This window comes from Punctularia strigosozonata, assembly GCF_000264995.1.
Source record: "Punctularia strigosozonata HHB-11173 SS5 unplaced genomic scaffold PUNSTscaffold_5, whole genome shotgun sequence".
Taxonomy (NCBI): Eukaryota; Fungi; Basidiomycota; class Agaricomycetes; order Corticiales; family Punctulariaceae; genus Punctularia; species Punctularia strigosozonata.
In genome coordinates, this window is record NW_006767437.1 from 1,927,672 (window position 1) to 1,944,719 (window position 17,048).

General features: G+C 53.6%; 8 protein-coding genes across 8 annotated transcripts; 5 read left to right on the top strand and 3 right to left on the bottom strand.

Annotated features, from left to right (window-relative positions):
- Window positions 1-188: 188 nt before the first annotated feature.
- On the top strand, window positions 189-2,062 carry PUNSTDRAFT_133784 (uncharacterized protein; the record flags this gene model as incomplete). The annotated part of the gene is made up of 11 exons (XM_007383220.1): window positions 189-379; window positions 450-499; window positions 562-582; window positions 639-662; window positions 714-772; window positions 829-849; window positions 913-977; window positions 1,035-1,472; window positions 1,530-1,608; window positions 1,668-1,727; window positions 1,784-2,062. 11 exons carry the CDS (start codon window positions 189-191, stop codon window positions 2,060-2,062), a joined length of 1,287 nt encoding a protein of 428 aa, XP_007383282.1.
- Window positions 2,063-3,778: 1,716 nt separating this feature from the next.
- Window positions 3,779-5,918, top strand: PUNSTDRAFT_52112 (phosphate permease). The gene is made up of 6 exons (XM_007383221.1): window positions 3,779-3,946; window positions 4,004-4,057; window positions 4,114-4,277; window positions 4,329-4,960; window positions 5,014-5,525; window positions 5,591-5,918. Exons 1-6 carry the CDS (start codon window positions 3,834-3,836, stop codon window positions 5,757-5,759), a joined length of 1,644 nt encoding a protein of 547 aa, XP_007383283.1. The 5' UTR covers window positions 3,779-3,833; the 3' UTR covers window positions 5,760-5,918.
- A 1,236-nt stretch (window positions 5,919-7,154) lies between these two features.
- PUNSTDRAFT_20344 (uncharacterized protein) lies at window positions 7,155-8,073 on the top strand (the record flags this gene model as incomplete). The annotated part of the gene is made up of 6 exons (XM_007383222.1): window positions 7,155-7,271; window positions 7,327-7,508; window positions 7,562-7,809; window positions 7,864-7,924; window positions 7,977-7,992; window positions 8,044-8,073. Coding segments are annotated over 6 exons (654 nt in total), but the record flags the coding sequence as incomplete, so codon positions are not given.
- Window positions 8,074-8,719: 646 nt separating this feature from the next.
- PUNSTDRAFT_120238 (uncharacterized protein) lies at window positions 8,720-10,373 on the bottom strand. Its single transcript, XM_007383223.1, has 5 exons — window positions 9,555-10,373; window positions 9,363-9,485; window positions 9,082-9,297; window positions 8,905-9,021; window positions 8,720-8,849 (listed from the first exon to the last, which is right to left on the bottom strand). The coding sequence occupies exons 1-5, from the start codon at window positions 10,356-10,358 to the stop codon at window positions 8,820-8,822; spliced, it is 1,290 nt and encodes a 429-aa protein (XP_007383285.1). The 5' UTR covers window positions 10,359-10,373; the 3' UTR covers window positions 8,720-8,819.
- Window positions 10,374-10,500: 127 nt separating this feature from the next.
- On the top strand, window positions 10,501-11,697 carry PUNSTDRAFT_125959 (uncharacterized protein). Its single transcript, XM_007383224.1, has 4 exons — window positions 10,501-10,730; window positions 10,779-10,854; window positions 10,905-11,016; window positions 11,088-11,697. Exons 3-4 carry the CDS (start codon window positions 10,991-10,993, stop codon window positions 11,296-11,298), a joined length of 237 nt encoding a protein of 78 aa, XP_007383286.1. The 5' UTR covers window positions 10,501-10,730; window positions 10,779-10,854; window positions 10,905-10,990; the 3' UTR covers window positions 11,299-11,697.
- Window positions 11,682-12,123, top strand: PUNSTDRAFT_44202 (uncharacterized protein; the record flags this gene model as incomplete). Its single annotated transcript, XM_007383225.1, has 2 exons — window positions 11,682-11,697; window positions 11,822-12,123. 2 exons carry the CDS (start codon window positions 11,682-11,684, stop codon window positions 12,121-12,123), a joined length of 318 nt encoding a protein of 105 aa, XP_007383287.1.
- A 40-nt stretch (window positions 12,124-12,163) lies between these two features.
- Window positions 12,164-12,622, bottom strand: PUNSTDRAFT_66473 (uncharacterized protein; the record flags this gene model as incomplete). Its single annotated transcript, XM_007383226.1, has 4 exons — window positions 12,164-12,270; window positions 12,327-12,395; window positions 12,450-12,487; window positions 12,540-12,622. The coding sequence occupies 4 exons, from the start codon at window positions 12,620-12,622 to the stop codon at window positions 12,164-12,166; spliced, it is 297 nt and encodes a 98-aa protein (XP_007383288.1).
- Window positions 12,623-12,960: 338 nt separating this feature from the next.
- Window positions 12,961-15,810, bottom strand: PUNSTDRAFT_101987 (TPR-like protein; the record flags this gene model as incomplete). Its single annotated transcript, XM_007383227.1, has 11 exons — window positions 12,961-13,244; window positions 13,310-13,445; window positions 13,496-13,615; window positions 13,677-13,829; window positions 13,889-14,014; window positions 14,071-14,274; window positions 14,335-14,572; window positions 14,628-14,787; window positions 14,839-14,882; window positions 14,934-15,602; window positions 15,660-15,810. 11 exons carry the CDS (start codon window positions 15,808-15,810, stop codon window positions 13,098-13,100), a joined length of 2,148 nt encoding a protein of 715 aa, XP_007383289.1. The 3' UTR covers window positions 12,961-13,097.
- Between the last annotated feature and the right edge of the window lie 1,238 nt (window positions 15,811-17,048).

Genomic DNA, 17,048 nt, shown 5'->3' on the forward strand with positions numbered 1-17,048 from the left:
CGAGCCCTGCTGTGGTTGGCCTATCGAAGGCAGTGTGAACTGGCAATGTGTACTTTTATATTTAGTGTGGGATAGCATCGCCGCCGATACTCTCTACTGGAGATATATGCTCGGTATTACGATGCAAGTGACCCCTTGGTCTTTCAAGCACACGCACCACCTCGCAGGCTCGAGTCTTTTCGTTCGACATGGCTGGGACATATGGCTACGTAGATTATTTGAACGACACTCGTTGTTTCATAGATCAATCGGTTCTCGCCTACCCTTCGATTGATTACTCGCCATGCACATGGACCCAGGGCATGGTCAACTTTCTGAACTTGACGGGAAGCGGTGGAGGCAACTCTAACTATATTGGCGCATACTGCTTGAACCCGCCGTGAGTACTCATTCTTCCTATGCCGCAAAGCCACTTTTGTCAATCCCTTGAAGCTGACCTTGTCACGTAGTTCAGACGACGACTGCCCTTACGGGTACTGTTCCCAGTCTGATATCGCAGGTAAGTCTGAGCGCCTACGCGTCATGCAATTTGTACTCAACGATCTCCCGCGCATGCAACAGGACCATTAGTGCGCATTGGCGGTAAGTCATCGGGTGCATTCGTCTTTTTCAGGCTGGTTTATTGAAGTTTTCAATAGCGTACCTCAGTAACTTGTTTCTATGTATGTTGCACCTCATACGGTGCTAGACAAAACCATTGAGGACCTTCATAGCTCTCCTGATATTCTACTCTCCGGATTTCGACGATATCCGCGAGTCATTCCAGGCCCAGGTACGAGGAATCGTTCTCCACGCCAATTTATCCTCGCTGAGGTCGAGATATATCAGATCCTTACAATCTACTCGTTGGTAAAGTTGTGTTCAATGGAACACCTTGATTGATCTCTGAGGGCTTCTTCTGTTCTTCTCCAGCTGTTCGCCACCAGCATAGCGATATTCAAGGAGCAGCTTACAAAATTCCATGCAGTCCTGTCAAGGTACGCGCAGGTTGTCGTTAACTCGGTGTCCATTCGCTGACTTCCCTGCCGACGAAGCATCATTGTGGGCTCGCCTGTGACGCTCTACCTCTGGGTCTATGCCACCCTCTCGCTTTTTGGAAAGCGTCATCGCTTGTCCGGGACACTTGGTCCCGCTCCGCGGGAGGAGAAACGACGTGGTCGTCACTTACTCTCGAAGATCCTCGTCCTCGGCGCCTTCGTCATGTGGCTGGCGCTCGTCATCTTCATCTTCACAGCTCCGTCCCATCGATTCTCGCAGCCGAACTGCGACGTCTATCGCAGTGACATCCTCATCGAGAAGTTCTACGCCGCCGGTGGCGTGATCTTGGTCCAATTGGCGAAGATATCCAAGGCCATGGGTTCGGTGTTCTCTCTCCCGCTGTTGCTCACCATCGTCGCTTGGATAGTGGTGATAGTAGCGCGCAGGAAGGAAATATGGAAAGATGGCTACTCCTGGCACTTTTGGCAGGTCTGGTATGTGCGCCGTGCTCTTTTGGCAGTAGGCGGCGAACTGACTCATCCTGCTTCCAGGCATTTCGTCAGAGATCGGTACCCGTTCATTCATTTCACTTCCGTCATCGCGCTCCCCTTTGTTTACTGGGTGCTTACGGTACGGGCGCGTGTTCTCTCTTTCGTAGCATCCTTTGTGAATGACGGCACTGTATTCAGGTGGAACTCGGCCTCCTCGGTACTCAAGACAACGCAGGATGGAATGTCTCCTTCGGTCAGGTTCGTACTTTCCTGTCCTAGCCCGACATCTTCTCGCTGAACTGAAGTGCATCCAGCTTCTGGCACTATTCATCGTAGTGCAACCGGCGCTCTCTGTCCTCCCCTTGTTCAAGAAGCTCGGTCCTTGGTTCATGGACCTCACCTGGGTGCGAAAGTGCTTCTGCTGCGGCAGCCGCCGACAATCTCGACGGGCACGCGCGCAGATCGGCCGGGTTCCCGATCTCGGAGAGCTGGTCCAAAGCGAGAAGATCGATGTCCCGCTGGATTTCGGAGGGAGAAACGGCAGCGATCTGACGTTGCACATTGCTTATGGCGACGGATTTTCCAAGGTCTAGCTTATGTATATATAAGTACGGTGTTCGGTTTTTCAATGCTTGCTCCGAAACCAATTCCTCCGCGTTTTCACGAACGCAAGGGCGACGCCAACAAGTGCGTCGGGACTAGCCTCTGTCACACGGGGGGGGGGGGGTTGCTTCGGGGGTTGGGCGACGAGGGGACAGTTCAACTCATAATGCAACTACCACGCCTGACCGGACCATATTGGGTGGGTTAGGTGTATATGAATGCTCTGGTCGTGTGCCATGCGCGTGTCGGTTTACATATATTTTGGGATTTATACCGGTTGCAACGGGCCGATCTCAATGAGATCCAGGGGCATTCATACTGAATGGGGAACCGTTGCTGACCATCGCCTCACACGTCTGCGTCGAATCTGCGCCGCCTTCCGCTGAGCGTCCTTGGACAATAGATATGAATCGGATGAGTAGGATTCGTTGCAAGGGATTTCGAACCGACATATCCGTAAAGCTCTGCATTGTACCAAGGTTTCGAAGAAAGCAGGAAGATGCCATTCTCAGATAGTCCACACGGTCCGGAAGAAGGCATTGGTTCTGCTGTGCCGTCTCTGTGTCAGAAGATTTGCCCAATCCGGGCCACGATATGCCGGCTGCTGGACGGCACCAGGTTTGGCGTCGAACTAGGGTGCCACCTCAGAGTGAGTGGATCGCTGGCGGAGTAGCGAACGAACACCAGGCTAAGATTGCCGGAGTTTAACTAAGCCCGAGGGCATGTACTGACAAGGAACAGAGATCGCACAATGACGATCAAGATCGGGTACAGCGACCATCTCAGGCGCCTCAGTAAGGCAAGTCTCGGAACACATGCCTGAAGCTAATCGTGAACTGCACCAATGAATGTGCCGCGTTCACAGGTATTAAAGTGGGTTATCTGGATGGCTCTTAACTTGTAGAGGCCCGAAATAGGCCGGAAACGAGTAATCAGACCAGATCTATCAGAGAAAGGGAAACATAGCTTGATGCAATGGCAGCCAACGCGAACGTGCATGAACAATCAGGTTCAAGCTGTCGAAGAGTCGGCAATCCAGGCTCATCGAGGGCTCCTACGGAGTTCGGCATGTGCAGCATCTCCGTCAGCTTGTACGGATGTCATCTCCAGGCACCGCCGGAGGACTTCTCTAGCTGCGCCAGAACTCGGAGAGGACGGAGAGGTGAGACGTAAATGCGCCAAGCTCGGTTCTTTGGCTGGATCTTCCGGAGAAGCTATATCGAGCGGATATTCGTAGAGCGGGAACTGCTGTGAGCCCTGTGCTATATCTTGAGTTATGAAGAAGCTTTGGCCAACGGAATGGTTCGCTTCTCTGCGCGAACCCTGTGGCCGCACTGAGTCGACGACCCTCCGAGTCGTCCAGCGGCGTCCACAAGGGCAAAATTTCGGGCCCGATGGCACCCCTGACAGCCTTGGCTGTGGCTCTCGCTGTGCGATCGGACGCGGAAGAGTTGTCAAGCGGAGCACTGGAGCGCGGGCAGGCGCGGGTTCAGCATGGTTCACTTCGCACGTTCTACGAATATCGCGAAGCGGTCGTCCTGAGGAGTCGTGGGAACTGTGGCTGTGTAGCGTTTCCACCACTCGCCGCACGAACGTGCGCGCTCTGGCGCACTCGTCCACTAGCTCCTTTGATGCGACGGAGTGCCTGGGTCCGAAAGGGCTCCTTTATAAAGATGCAAACGCTGAGTTTACAGTTATCGGTCGCCACTTCGCACCGCTCCCTCGCAGGACTTTCGCTCTCGTCCCCTCTATAATATTGCGATGGCCGAACACGACAAGACATCCACTTCTTCTATCGAGAAGCAGCCTGCTGTGTATACCCTCGATGAGCGGAGGCGTGCGGCCCTCGCAGAAGTTGACAATGCGAGCTTCTCGTGAGTAATCTGACCCCGTTGTCAGTGGGCGCGCCAATGTTCTGACACTTCTTTAAGATGGTTCCATGTTAAAGTCTGCATGGTCGCTGGTGTCGGTTTCTTCACCGATGCGTAGGTCGTATCTCGGTACGCTGTTCAAAGCAAGCGCTGATAATGTTTGTTGGCAGGTACGACATTTTCGCGATCAATATCGCGTCGACAATGTTGGGATACGTTTACGGTCCCGGCCACGCTGGTGCCTTGATTGCAAACCAAGACCTTGGTATCAAGGTCGCTACGCCTTGTGGCACTCTTGTCGGTCAACTGCTGTTTGGATGGCTCGCCGACATCGGTATGTAGACGTTAGCTAATATTCAATCCCTTTTACTCACTGTTCCTTCAGTCGGTCGCAAGCGAATGTACGGTATCGAGCTCATGATCATCATCATCGCGACTTTTGGTCAGGCGGTTGCTGGCCATGGACATGCAGTCTCTCTCATCGGCGTCCTCGTCGTATGGCGGTTTATCCAAGGCGTCGGTATTGGAGGAGATTATCCTTTGTCCGCAGTAATCTCGTCCGAGTTCGCTGCGACGCGAACGCGCGGCAGGATGATGACGGCAGTTTTTGCTGCGCAGGGCTGGGGAAACTTTACCGCCGCCCTCGTTGGCTTGATAGTCGTCGCCGCCTTCAAGAACAAGATTATCCACGATGATCCGAACGAGTTCTTCCACATCGATTTCACCTGGCGCCTGCTCATCGGTCTCGGATGCGTGCCCGCCGTGATCGCACTTTACTTTCGTCTTACCATCCCCGAAACTCCCCGTTTCACCATGGACATCGAGCGCAACATCAAGCAAGCTGTGTCTGACGTCGAGCATGTTCTCAGCGACGGCACTTACGTGGTCGACCCTGACGCAGTCGTGCAGCGCGTCGACGCGCCAAAGGCTTCGCGCCGCGATTTCGTCGCGCATTTCTCCAAGTGGGAGAATCTGAAAGTCCTCATCGGCACCTCCTACTCTTGGTTCGCTCTCGACGTAAGAAATACTCCGTCATTTCACACAAATTTTTATCTGACCCGCTCTTCCAGATCGCGTTTTACGGTCTTGGTCTTAACTCATCCATCGTGCTCACCGCTATTGGCTTCAGCGGCGCAGGAAAGGCGACCGGCGCTACCAAGGCCTACCTCACCCTCAAGAACGTCTGCGTGGGCAATCTCATCCTTTCTGCCGCCGGCCTTATCCCCGGATACTACGCCTCTTTCCTCCTTATCGATACCTGGGGCCGCAAGCCCATCCAGCTCATGGGATTCACGGTGCTCACCGTCCTCTTCGTCATCATGGGTTTCGGCTACGACAAATTGACGGCATCGTCCGGCGCTACAGACGCCTTCGTTTTCCTCTACTGCTTGGCCAACTTCTTCCAGAACTTTGGCCCCAACACTACGACCTTTGTGGTACCTGGTGAGGCGTTCCCGACGCGCTACCGTTCGACCGCGCACGGAATTTCGGCTGCCTCTGGCAAGCTCGGCGCCATCGTGGCGCAGGTCGGCTTTGCGCGCCTGAAGGATATTGGCGGCAAGAACGCCTTCGTCAAGCACATGTGAGTCTCTTCTCCCGCCTTCCTATTTCCTCGGAGCTCCTTGCTGACGCGCTCATATCCTGCAGTTTGGAAATCTTTGCGTTCTTCATGCTGACCGGCATCTTCTCGACCCTCCTTATACCCGAGACCAAGCAACGGTCTCTCGAAGAGCTTTCGAACGAGACCCAGGAAGGCTTTGTCCGTGGTATTTCCAAGCCGAAGGACGGTCGTACAGTTCCCGCTGCCGCTCTCTAATTCCCCATCTTGCGGTCTGTCGAGACTCTGATGTAACCTTTAAAACTCCTGCCTGCTACTCGTATCAATCACGAAATGCTATGCACTCTCGTTTTCTCCTTGTGGGGTGGATGTCGATGTAATGTTAGGTAGACTAGAATCTGGATGTTGTAATGCCGACATGAGAGCTACGCTTGAGTGTGACATAGCGCGACTAATCGTGACCGATGTGACAGCGATCTTACAACTGCATGAAGACAAGCATTGTTCACTCGAAGGCCGATCATCCTGGACTTCCGATGGGATGCCTGGCGCGGACAATCAGCCCACTCTGGTATCTGCATGCGACAACAACTTAGTCGTGTTCTTCCTGGGTTTCCACGAGCGTGCCGTCCGGCACAATACGACGCCACTCATGCAATGTGTGATCCGCCGAACGACTACGTTTGACAGCGAAGGAATGTGGAAGGAGCACGTTCGTGCCGTTCGTGCCGTTCGTGCCACTTACTGGGAAAGTCCAAAGATCTCTGACGAGCTCGGATCGACTCGTTTCTGCGCTCGTCTACACTTTCGGAAACGCAGCTTCGCAATTGCCGGATTGGCAAGATGAACCATCTTTCCTGGAAGCGAGGGGACCCCACGCGATAGCAACATTAGGGGGGCTCAAACCGGTGATTAAGGGACGGATTACGGAATAGATTCGAAAGTTGAGCCGCTACATTCTCTTCGACCCATAATCCGATTCTGCTATGCCTCCCTGCTACATCGGAGTTTGGAATCCTTCCCGCGTCACCGGGCAGCGGGATGTCCGTTCGACTCTTCATCCTGGCCATCCTGAAGAAACATCTAATGCACTCCATGCAGAGCATAGATGACTCATCACGCTCCAAAAATCATCACATTTTCAATGCAACATCGCGAACAGATCAGCTCTAAAAGCAGCTCCTCAGATCTCTCTAGCGTCGAGGCGCATGGCCGGCCGAGATACTTTAAGTACTAGTAGCCTGGTACTTCATGAGACATCTGCATCATCCACAGTGTCCAAGTACTCTCGCTGCTTTCTCCGTAGCCACGTGTTTCATCAGAGTGACTTCATCGCCTCGATCTGCTGCTTCCATCGTGAACTCACTCCTGACGCTGCTCGCGTATTTATCTTAATGCTCAGGAAGATGTTCTACAGTGCTTCTGGACCCGATGCCCACCCAACCGACACTGTCATTCATCGTAAAGCGACCCCGCACGGAATCCGATCATGAAGATACCGACGCTGTTTCCCAGGTTTCGAGTCTGAAAAAGCCAAGGCTGGGAGGATTGACCGCGGCAGGTGTTGGATGCGCTGGCGGACCATGTACAGCGAACCCAATAGCGATCAAGGCGCCCAACTTTGACCTTTCGAGCAGCGTCACTGAAACATCCGGAACGGTCATAGCGAAAGACCCTGACCTCGATTTGCTTCACTTCGAACCTTTCCTGAAGTCGCCTGTGAGGAAGATTCTGTTCGATTATCTGCTCCACGAGTTTCCATGGTATAGGGTGCGCCCACTCATACTTGCTTCAACGTATCACTTCGTTTGCTGAAACAGAGAAGGTCACCTACAAGATCCGGGGAACGACAATCAACACACCGCGATGGACCTGCGTTTGGGGATGCGATGATTCAGGCGTACCGGATACCAAATACAAGATACAACCGCGTCCGATTCCTGCTGCATTGAGGGAGCTGAAGAGACAAGTTGAAGTGAAGACCGGGGACTACTTCAACTTCGTGCTGTGAGCAGCCCCGGCAGCGATTTCCGCCGAGGATTAATCTGAATGATATTTAGGTGTAATTACTATGCCGATGGTAAAGACTCGATATCGTGGCACAGCGACGACGAATCGTTCCTCGGTCCTCTACCCACAATAGCGTCGCTCTCCCTTGGTTCTTCGCGAGATTTCTACATGAAGCACAAGACGGACAAGACCGCGAAGCAAGAGAAGTGGACATTACACAATGGAGACATGATTGTGATGCGTGGGCGCACACAAAGCCAATGGCTTCACAGCGTACCCAAGAGGGCCAATGCTGGAGGTTGGGGTTCATGACGCGAGCGATTAGAGGTGCGCTGACATGCTTCTATTTTAGGGAGGATGAATTTGACTTTCCGGCGAGCCGTGAATGCAGCCGGAACCAATAATTACTATCGGTGAATTGTATCTGTTCCAGGTTTCTGTGCGCCCTGCTAACGCGATCCTCAGGTACAATGTGGGAGAGGTGAGCTGCATACCAGTGCCAGCGACTGCTTTCTGACTGCACGCTATACAGGGACCCGTGTACCGGTGGAGGAACGGGCAAATGGTTCAAACATGACAGTAGATTGTAATCCAAGTACGATCTAGGCAACTTGCGCGTGATTATCAGAGTTATTTACGATCAGAGTTCGCCGAGCCTGTGTTTCTTGCATATATGTACCGTGCACAACGCATCTAGGAGTCAGATCGCCATTCTGGGATCTTGCGATGGGCAGCCGGTCGATGACGCATGTTCAACCTCTCCCGCTCGATCGCTCTAGGAAGTTCTTTAGAATTATATTCGCCGCCCTCCCCCTTTCCGCGTTTCTCAACCATCCCAGAACATTGCTGTGGTTATCCTCAGTACGTTCAGCGGCCATTAGGAAGTGTATCAGAGGATGGGGTCATACTTATTACTCTTACGTCTTCATCAGGTATGCCTTCACATAGCAAGAATCCTCCGCCGTCGGCGTTCTCTGAACCGTCTGAGCCGTCCGACCTGAAGCCGGAGGACAAGCCCAAAGATCAAATCACGGGGCCCCAGGAAGAGAACCCTCAGGTGGTCGTCAAACTTAAGCCAGAGCAGAAACAGCAAACCCAAACGTCGAATGGACCGAAGCCGAAGCTGTAGATAAGGGCTCTCCACTGCGATGTTGAACGCTCGGGGTGTATCATCGCAGGTCCGAGGTCATAGGGGTACGAACGGAGGAGCGAGAGGTATGCACGTAGGCAGTGCCAAACAGTACCCTGAACGGGCAGTATACAACCACTACACCCAAACATGTAGCGATATACGTACGAGCGAAGACATCAGGTTTCAACAGCCTTGGTCCTTTTTTTCTGTCGAAATCACCGTCACACTCGTTACAAGGAATGGTTCCGGAGTATAACTTACATACGCCACCGGCGAAAAGTCGTAATCGATTCCAACCTCTTGCAACTTCCGTTTTATGGTTTCCTGCCTCTTGATCAGGCGGTTCTCGGCCTTTTCTTGCTCTTCCTCTGTCCGAGGCTAGAAGAGGAGGGGATTACATCAGACCCTCGAGCTGTCGCATGTCCACAACACGCGTGCCTTATTATGCTTCACTCTCGCGACCGGGTCTCTCGGCACCCTCCTCCATTTCCTGTTCGCACCGATCCATAGATGGGGGTCGACTTCATCCTTGGGGATGACTTTGCAGCGGAGGATGTGACCCATTAACAGGTAGTTATCCATCGTCTCCGCCACTATCTGTGCGACCGAAGATGAATCGAACTCGATAAATGCGTAGTGCTTGGAACGACCAGTCTGTTATGGACGACGTTAATGACCAATGTCAGGGGTCGCCTGTGTTATGCTGCGATAGTACTCGCCTTCTTGTTCCGTGATAGCCTAAGCCTGGTAATCTCGCCAAATTGAGAAAAGTATGCGCGCATTTGATCCTCATAGAAACCGTGCGGTATGCGACCAAGGTATATCACGCCGCGATCCTGGTTCTGGGAGAATGAGAATGAGTCATTGTTGCGTCCTATCGCTCATGAAGGCTCAAAGGTGCGCATACTTACAGCTTCACGCTTGGCTTTTTCTAGCTTAAGCTTGACGGCTTCATCATCTTTCGCTATAGTAGGCAACTTGGAGACGTCCAACCCAATACCGTCTTCAAGCTCTTCGTCAGAGGAGTTGTCGTCGGACGAGAAGCCATGGAGATGGACATCGTCTGAGTCGTCTTCATCATCCCCCTCGTCGCTTGACTGACCGTCGGCTTCTTCGTGTTCATCGCCTTCATCTTCTTCGTCGTCCGCTAGAGATAACTCGTCGTCCGACTCGCTGGGTGCAGGAGACGGGGATTTCGCCTTCTTGGCCTTCTTGGTCGTCGCGACTGCCTTGACTGCGGCTTTGATCAAAGATTTCGGCTTCGCACCCTCGTGGCTGATGAGAGCAGGCTTGGGCTTAGCCTGTGCATTGGATGTCGATTGTTTGGTCTTCGGCGACGTCGTGACTGACGAGGACTTTCCCCCCTTTGCACTCCCTGCCAGTGAGGGCGTCACCTTCTCCCCGCCTTTCGACTTCTTCATCGGCTCCTGCGCCTTTCCCTTAGCCGCCTCCGTCTCAGGAGGCTCAGTCACTGAGTTCTCGACCGCCTTTTCCTTGCCTTTCTTCACTGTTCTCTGCAGTTTGCTCTGCTCCTTCTCCACCTTGGCTTTCTTAAGTTTCTTTGGCTCCTCCGGGGCGTCCTCTACGTGCTCGGCATTCTTCCTTTTCTGGCTCTCCTGTCGACCCGCAGATGAAGCGGGAGCAAGCGCAGGCTTCTTGCTGGTCTTTTCTGTAGAGCCGCTCTTATATGGTGCGGTCTTCGGGCCCGTTGACATTTGGGTGGGTTTCGGAGCCATGAGAGGTATATATGTGTGCACAAGAATCAGCCAGACGGCAAGTACAGAAAAATATGAGTAACGTGATCGTAGGCGGCTTAGAGGCTCTAGCCTAACACGGACAAACAGCGCCTCCAGCGATGCAGACTCCGCGATTCAGCAATCCTCATTTACTTGCTCAATCACTCGAACATACCACCCGTGCAGCGTTGTCAGAGGACATAGAAACTGACGAACTCGATGCTGAAGATGTCTCTGATCGAGTTTCCACGCTCGATGCCCTGATAGGCGCCTCACTTGAGGTTGAAGGTCTATCTCGAAAGCGACGCAAACTCAGCGAGAATGAAGAATCTCAGCAGCCTGCTGACATTCGTGAGTAGTTATCTCTTGCTGAATGTATGTTTTACTCATTGAGAACAGCCTTTCGCTTGTTATCCGGAGTACAATCTCCGAAGATCGTGCGTTTGGACCCGCAACCTCCACCTGCTGCTCCGAAGTATGTTCAACTTCATGAAGACCGGTGGCCTCTCACTCATGAATTTTTAGAGCACTTGAAAGGTCTTATCAGGACTCAGTCTCGGAGGCGAAAGAGCGCAAACGACGCGCCCGCGCATCCGCGATAGAGATACAGAATGTCACGCGCGAGCCAACGGTTCCGGTCAGCCCTCCATTGTCGCTCAGCTCTGTGTATACAATGAGAGCCAGACTGACACCCGCTTGCTTGCCTAGTCTGCGGCGTCTGCGAATGCTATATATCAGCCAGATATTCCTACTGGGATCGCTCGATGGCCAGAGCTTCTCCTCGTTGAGGTCGATCACGTTCCTTCACGGTCTCGCAAGCGAAAGCCGCTCAAGAACCCGGACAATTACGTGCAACCTGCCCCTCACACTCCTCGCCATAAAGCATCGGTTGCTCCTCTTATTCCCCTTCGACAGTTAGCAAATTCCACCACCGCTTACACGACCTCAGCCAAACGCAGGTATCGCCGCCGCCTTCTCTGCACCGGCAGTCAGTCACGAACAGAGCGCCAGCCGACCTTCTGGAGGCCGGAATCGGTTTGGAGAGGCAAAAGTGCCGGTTACGCTTGGGGCTATCCAGGAAGTCAACCTTTGGCATTAGATGATCCTTTGCGAGCACGATATGAACGCGATAATATGCGAAGAGGGGTTTGGGCCACCTAGTTTTGCACGTAATTGCCGTCTTGGGCCCTTGTGTATTACGTAATACAACAAATTCATCGAATTCATGCCAGCGCAACGGCTTGAACGCGCCGGAAGATTCTTGTTCGCTAAACGTCATGGCTGATACGCAGACCTCGCCATATGTCGCAGCAACAATGTACGTTCGGCCTGAGTTGATACCAAGCCAAGTGCCTGACACTATCATGGGGACGTCTCCGCCTGTAGAGCTATCGTCGTCCTTTCCATTCCATCACTATATATCTATATCTCTCGCAAGCTAGCGAAACGCAAGCTCGAGAAAACGGGCATAGGGAAAGGCGCCCCTGGCTTCTTGACGGGCGTGAAGCGCGTAGCAGTGACGCCGGAAATCGCAGCGCGATTGCGGCGAGGGGAGCACGTCAGCCCGGAGGAGATAGCGGCGTGCCAGGAGAGTAGCAGTGGTCCGCGCACGGATAAACCTACGGGACAGGATGCTCCTCAGGACGACAGCAAGGAATCCGAGCCTGACAACGAGTGGCTTCCTGACGAGCTGAAGGCGAAGAGCAAGCGGAAACCGGGTGCGAAGAGGGGCAAGAGGCGATAGCGCAGTGTAGTTCGTCCCAAGGGTGGCGACGATCAGCCTATCAGGCATTCCTTGGGCCTGGGTCAGGTGAATCGAATTTTCCATCGCTTTCGGGATACATCCGCTTCAGGTGTCGATATTTGCGAAGAGAATACAGCGCTAGTGTTTCTGGACGTTCTGAATAAATAACCATTCCCGGAACGAGGGATATAAATATTGCATACCATTTCTGATGTATTCCCCAAAGTTGATGGCCCTCTCGATGTCCTCTGCCTTCGTTAGATCCTTATTCTCTACGATGATTATAAGCGTTCTCCATGAAGCACCGGGTGATTTACAAGACTCACTCTCGAACATCCGTCGTATCTTGTGGTTGAAGTGATAACTGTACGTAGTTGAGCTCGCCATCCATCCATCGAGACCATGTAGCAGCTCACGATGGGTCTGGATAGTCTCGCCCTAGCCTGTGAAGTTCTTTGTACAGAGCGATAACACGGTGTCGCGTGCTGGGAGAGGGCATGGCGAACGTTTGCCTTGATTGTCGGCGACGGCACCGAGGGCGTGCAATAGGTGATGCAGTGGCTGATCTCCAGATTCAGGATTTACTGAGCGACGACAGAAGACCAAAGTGGGGATCAAAACCGAAATCAGGTCCCGAGCGATGAAGTGACCCGCGGAATCAGGTTATTCAAATTCACGCCCGAATTTGATGTAGAGTTCGGATACACGGATCTGTCCTACTTGACGACTCAGGGCTATTACTCATTTTTGCAAAATTACTGCGCAGGCAACTACCGCTGTGCATACAAGCACCGCTCAATACCCGGCTTGCGGAGCAGCATGGAGCACCTGATGCGCGCATTATCGGCATCTCATGTATGCCGCAGGTTGCTTCCGATGGCAGATCTCGACCTATCATATACTGTTATACTCAACAACGGAGAATGCCAGTCCGCCGAGGTGATAACTAAGCAAGCCTCAGGCCTGCAAGCTGGTTACTGGCTGCGCGTCTCTCTTGGTCGGTGCCTAGGAAGCGCTCGAGGCGGCACCGCCGTACGCGCCAGCCGTTCAGGGGAAGAGTTGTCTTCCAATGCTAGCTCGAGCAGCTCCTGAACGTATTTGTTGGTGCGCACGCTCAGGGACTAAACCCCGCGAAGGAACCGTGATTGAGCGACATTTTGTTCGTCGAAATGAGACTGTACCGTACCTCATGATACTTGAGAATCGCGCCATCTACGTCTCCCTGTAAGTGGCTCACGATGCCGAGGAATGCTAGCGCTTCGTCATTGTGGGGCGAGACCTGTATGACGCGCATATATGCAGCTTTGGCTTCGTCCAGACGGCTATCGTCGTGATGAGCGGGATCGGAGATGGTTGAGCGGGATGAACTAACCCGAGCTTCCTATAGCAGGTCCCGAGGTTGACGAACGTCGCCGCCCACGCTTGCATCGATCCCTGCACTACTTCGGCGACGCGAATAGCCTCATTGAAGAGCTCAGCGGCTTGAGCATACCTTGAAGGTCGGTCGGGTCAGAATACGGCGAAATGGCACAGTAACTGCAGGAAAAACCTACTCTCCGCGGGTATACGCCATGACCCCTCGCTCGTTGTACAACAACGGGTCCTCGTCGCATATCATCCTGGCAGCCTCGAAGGCCTCCTCTGCCTGAGCGTGGTTGGCAAGGATGATATGTTCCATGCCCATAAAGAGCATCGGCAGATGAGACCTACGGCACGACACGTTAATTTGCGAAATGCAAGAACGCGCGCGCTCAGGTCGGCGTACCCAGGGAACATGCGCACACATGTCGAATAGGCCGTGACGCAATGGTCGTGTTCGCCTTCATACGAGAAAGTATGGGCAAATGCAATCCATGCAGGGCCGAACCGTGGATCCATCAGAGAGGTCTTGCTACGTGATCTTCATGTCAAATTCGTTGTCGACATGATGGGTCAAAATCTACACACCTGAAGTACTTCCTCGCTTCACTCCACTTCTTCTGGCTCATGTACCAAACCCCAACAGCGTACCAACTGATCGCCGACTCGGGTTCCTTGTCGACAAGCTCGTGCGCAAGCACGAATAGCCTCGAGTGTAGGTGTCCAAGATGGTGCATACATGCCAGATGGAGAGGCATAGTCGGCACGTGCACTGATACCAAACCCAGTATCCTATTGCAACATCACGGTCAGCGATAGTCCAGTCCGGCGATCAGAATGAACAGAGGTTACCGGGACGTGATGGCGAAACAGTCTGCCCATCTGAACTGCGCATATAACGCGTCCGCAAACGCGTACAGCAAGTCTGGGTTATCCGCGAGCCCATATTCTTCCACCAGCCGTCGTCGAACAAGTGTATGCTCTTCGGTGTGTTTATACTTCCGAAGACGAGATGTGTAGATGAGACGAACAAAGTCAGCATCTTCCGGTGTTTGCTGATTGAAGGCGAGTCCCTCCACGAAATTCCACTCTGTCGGAGAGAAAGGTATTATTCCTGCGGTTATATCGCAGGGGTATAAGCGCACCTTCCTCCGGGGTCATCATTTCCCCGCTGACCAGTTGATCGAACGAGTCATAGCACTTCACGTCCAGAGCGAGTGCCTCCATGAAGCAGTTTTTCGCCGTCTCTCCTCTGCCGAGCTTCATCATTAGGATCCCCCGAAGATGGCACATAGACGCCTCAATCTACCAAGGTTATTCAGCGAGACAGAAAGACGGAATGAGGGGCACCCTGACCTTAATGCCACCGTCCGTGTTGGGCAATTGGATGGTATTGTCGTCTAAATTCAGAACTTCATGAGCGTCCCTCCTGAGACGCGGTTATTACCCACCTAGATCTCTGAATGGGTTCGCCTCTCCCAGCATCTCCGTCGCCTCCGCCCACTTCCCTTGTCTCACCTGGCACTGCGCCGCCAGATACCGACATGCCACGCTCATATCTACCAACCTGCTCACTTCGTCCTCACTGTCTCCCAGACCCTGGACGCCGTCGACGTTAACATTCCTCTCCGCAGCGACGTCGATCATCGCACTGGGCCCAACGGGGAGTCGCCCGTTCCCTATGCTCAGGCCTGTGCCGAGGTTTATGGGAAGGGACGCTGTGGGATTTAGACCCAGGTTGTTTCCTAGTCCGATTTCGATGGCAACGCCCAATCCAGGAGGAGCTGGATTCGGAGCCGGAGCTACAGCAGGCGCCTTGCCCTTTCCTCCACCCGCTTGCGCCGCGGCGTGAAATGCGGATGGATGATTGACTTGCGCACCAAAGACGAAGGGTGCTGCCGATGGTCCATTGGCGCTTTGGTGTTGGTACTGGTTGGAAGGCCCTGCGACCTTCTCGTCCGGGAGACGTTGGGGAGATTGGCCAAAGACGGATGGGTGCGGTTTGGGCGGGAGGTTAGGTGGGCCGGCTGGGAACGGGCGGGTGAGGAGCTTTTCGGCGCGGGAGTATTGATTAGTGAAGAAGTATGTTTGAGCGAGCCAAAAGGCGTCATTCGGGTCGTCTACGGTAGGAAATTGGCGTTAGTCGGAGAAGTTGGATGTATGATGAGAAGACATACTAGTCCAACTGAGCACCTTGTCGCCCCAGAATGCGGCGGTTTCGTATAGATGTTGCATCAGGGCATCGTGCCGCCACAACCGCATCCTATCTACGGCGGTCCACTCGAAGTCGTCCTCGTCCTCGTCCTCTTCCTGTTCGTCCGCGTCCATTGCACTTTCGCGCGTCTCGTTGTGTCCGTAGTCTTGGAACACATCCGTCGTATCCACAGCGAGCGGATGCCTCGCCTGGCTCTTGGACTTTTTGTGCCTGGGGCCCCGAGGCGATGACCGCGCGGGCGAGACGTATAAAGTTGACCGGCTCGGGTCGAGAGCATAGGAGGAGTACGAGCTGTTACGCGAGTGCGCATGGGATCGGGTGGGGTTGCGCGCGTTGGCGATGGTGCTGACGAGCGCTTGCGGACCGAAGGAGAATGAGCTGTCGATGGATCCTCGTGGACGGTGGCGTGAAGACGCTGGTGGCGAGGAAAGGCGAGGCATTGCAGGAACAGGAAATGGGACGTTTGCAGGCGTGACAGGATCCATGGTGCTTGATATCAGACGACGCGGAGTATAACAGAATACGATCGCGGCGCGCCTGTGGCTCTCTCTTGTTCACCTACCACGTGCGACGCGTTTAACTGACCTGCACCGTGCAGGCACGACAACAGCTCGAATCTTGTGAGCCTGTGCCTCGAGAGAAGAGTTTGCATCGCGGTAGAAAACCTTGTCCGGGCTCTCCCCGTCTGCAAGATCTTCAATCATGGCTGCGGTTGGTCGACAAATCGGATTCCCAAATTGCAACCTTCCAATCAATGCCAACGCCTACCTCCAGAGGTCCTGACGGATTTGCTTTCGGCTGACAGGTCATGGTATCGACCGTTCACATGCCCTGGTCGATGTTTCTCTCTCGACATCAGAACGTCCTCGTTGTGGATGAGCAACATGTACAGGGCCTCCAGTTCCTGCGCTTACACTACCCCATACGACTTTTTGTTGATTTTCGAATCAGAGATGATTTCCCCAACCACCATTGCCATAATCACGAACACCGTCCCCGCGACTGGGATAGACACGTTCTATATTTGAACTTCCAGCGCAGACCTGGCGAGCGTTGTTGGGGCACATTCCTGACGTATTCTACTTGACGATGATCGCAGGCGGTCGTACGATGGCTACTGTGCGCAATGTTTTAGGAGGGCCCTCCGATCGCAACGCCTGCGAAGTTATCTGCCCCGATTTACGGGCATCTGGTCTGGGAATATAGCCACACGTCCGCAATTGGCATTCATGTCAGTGGGACGGAGGATTTGGAGTGATGGAGAGAACAGCCCAATTGTTGATCGTAACGCCCGCAAGAAGACCGGGGCTCGCCCGGGGAATATCATCCTCACATTGGCGAAAACACGGGC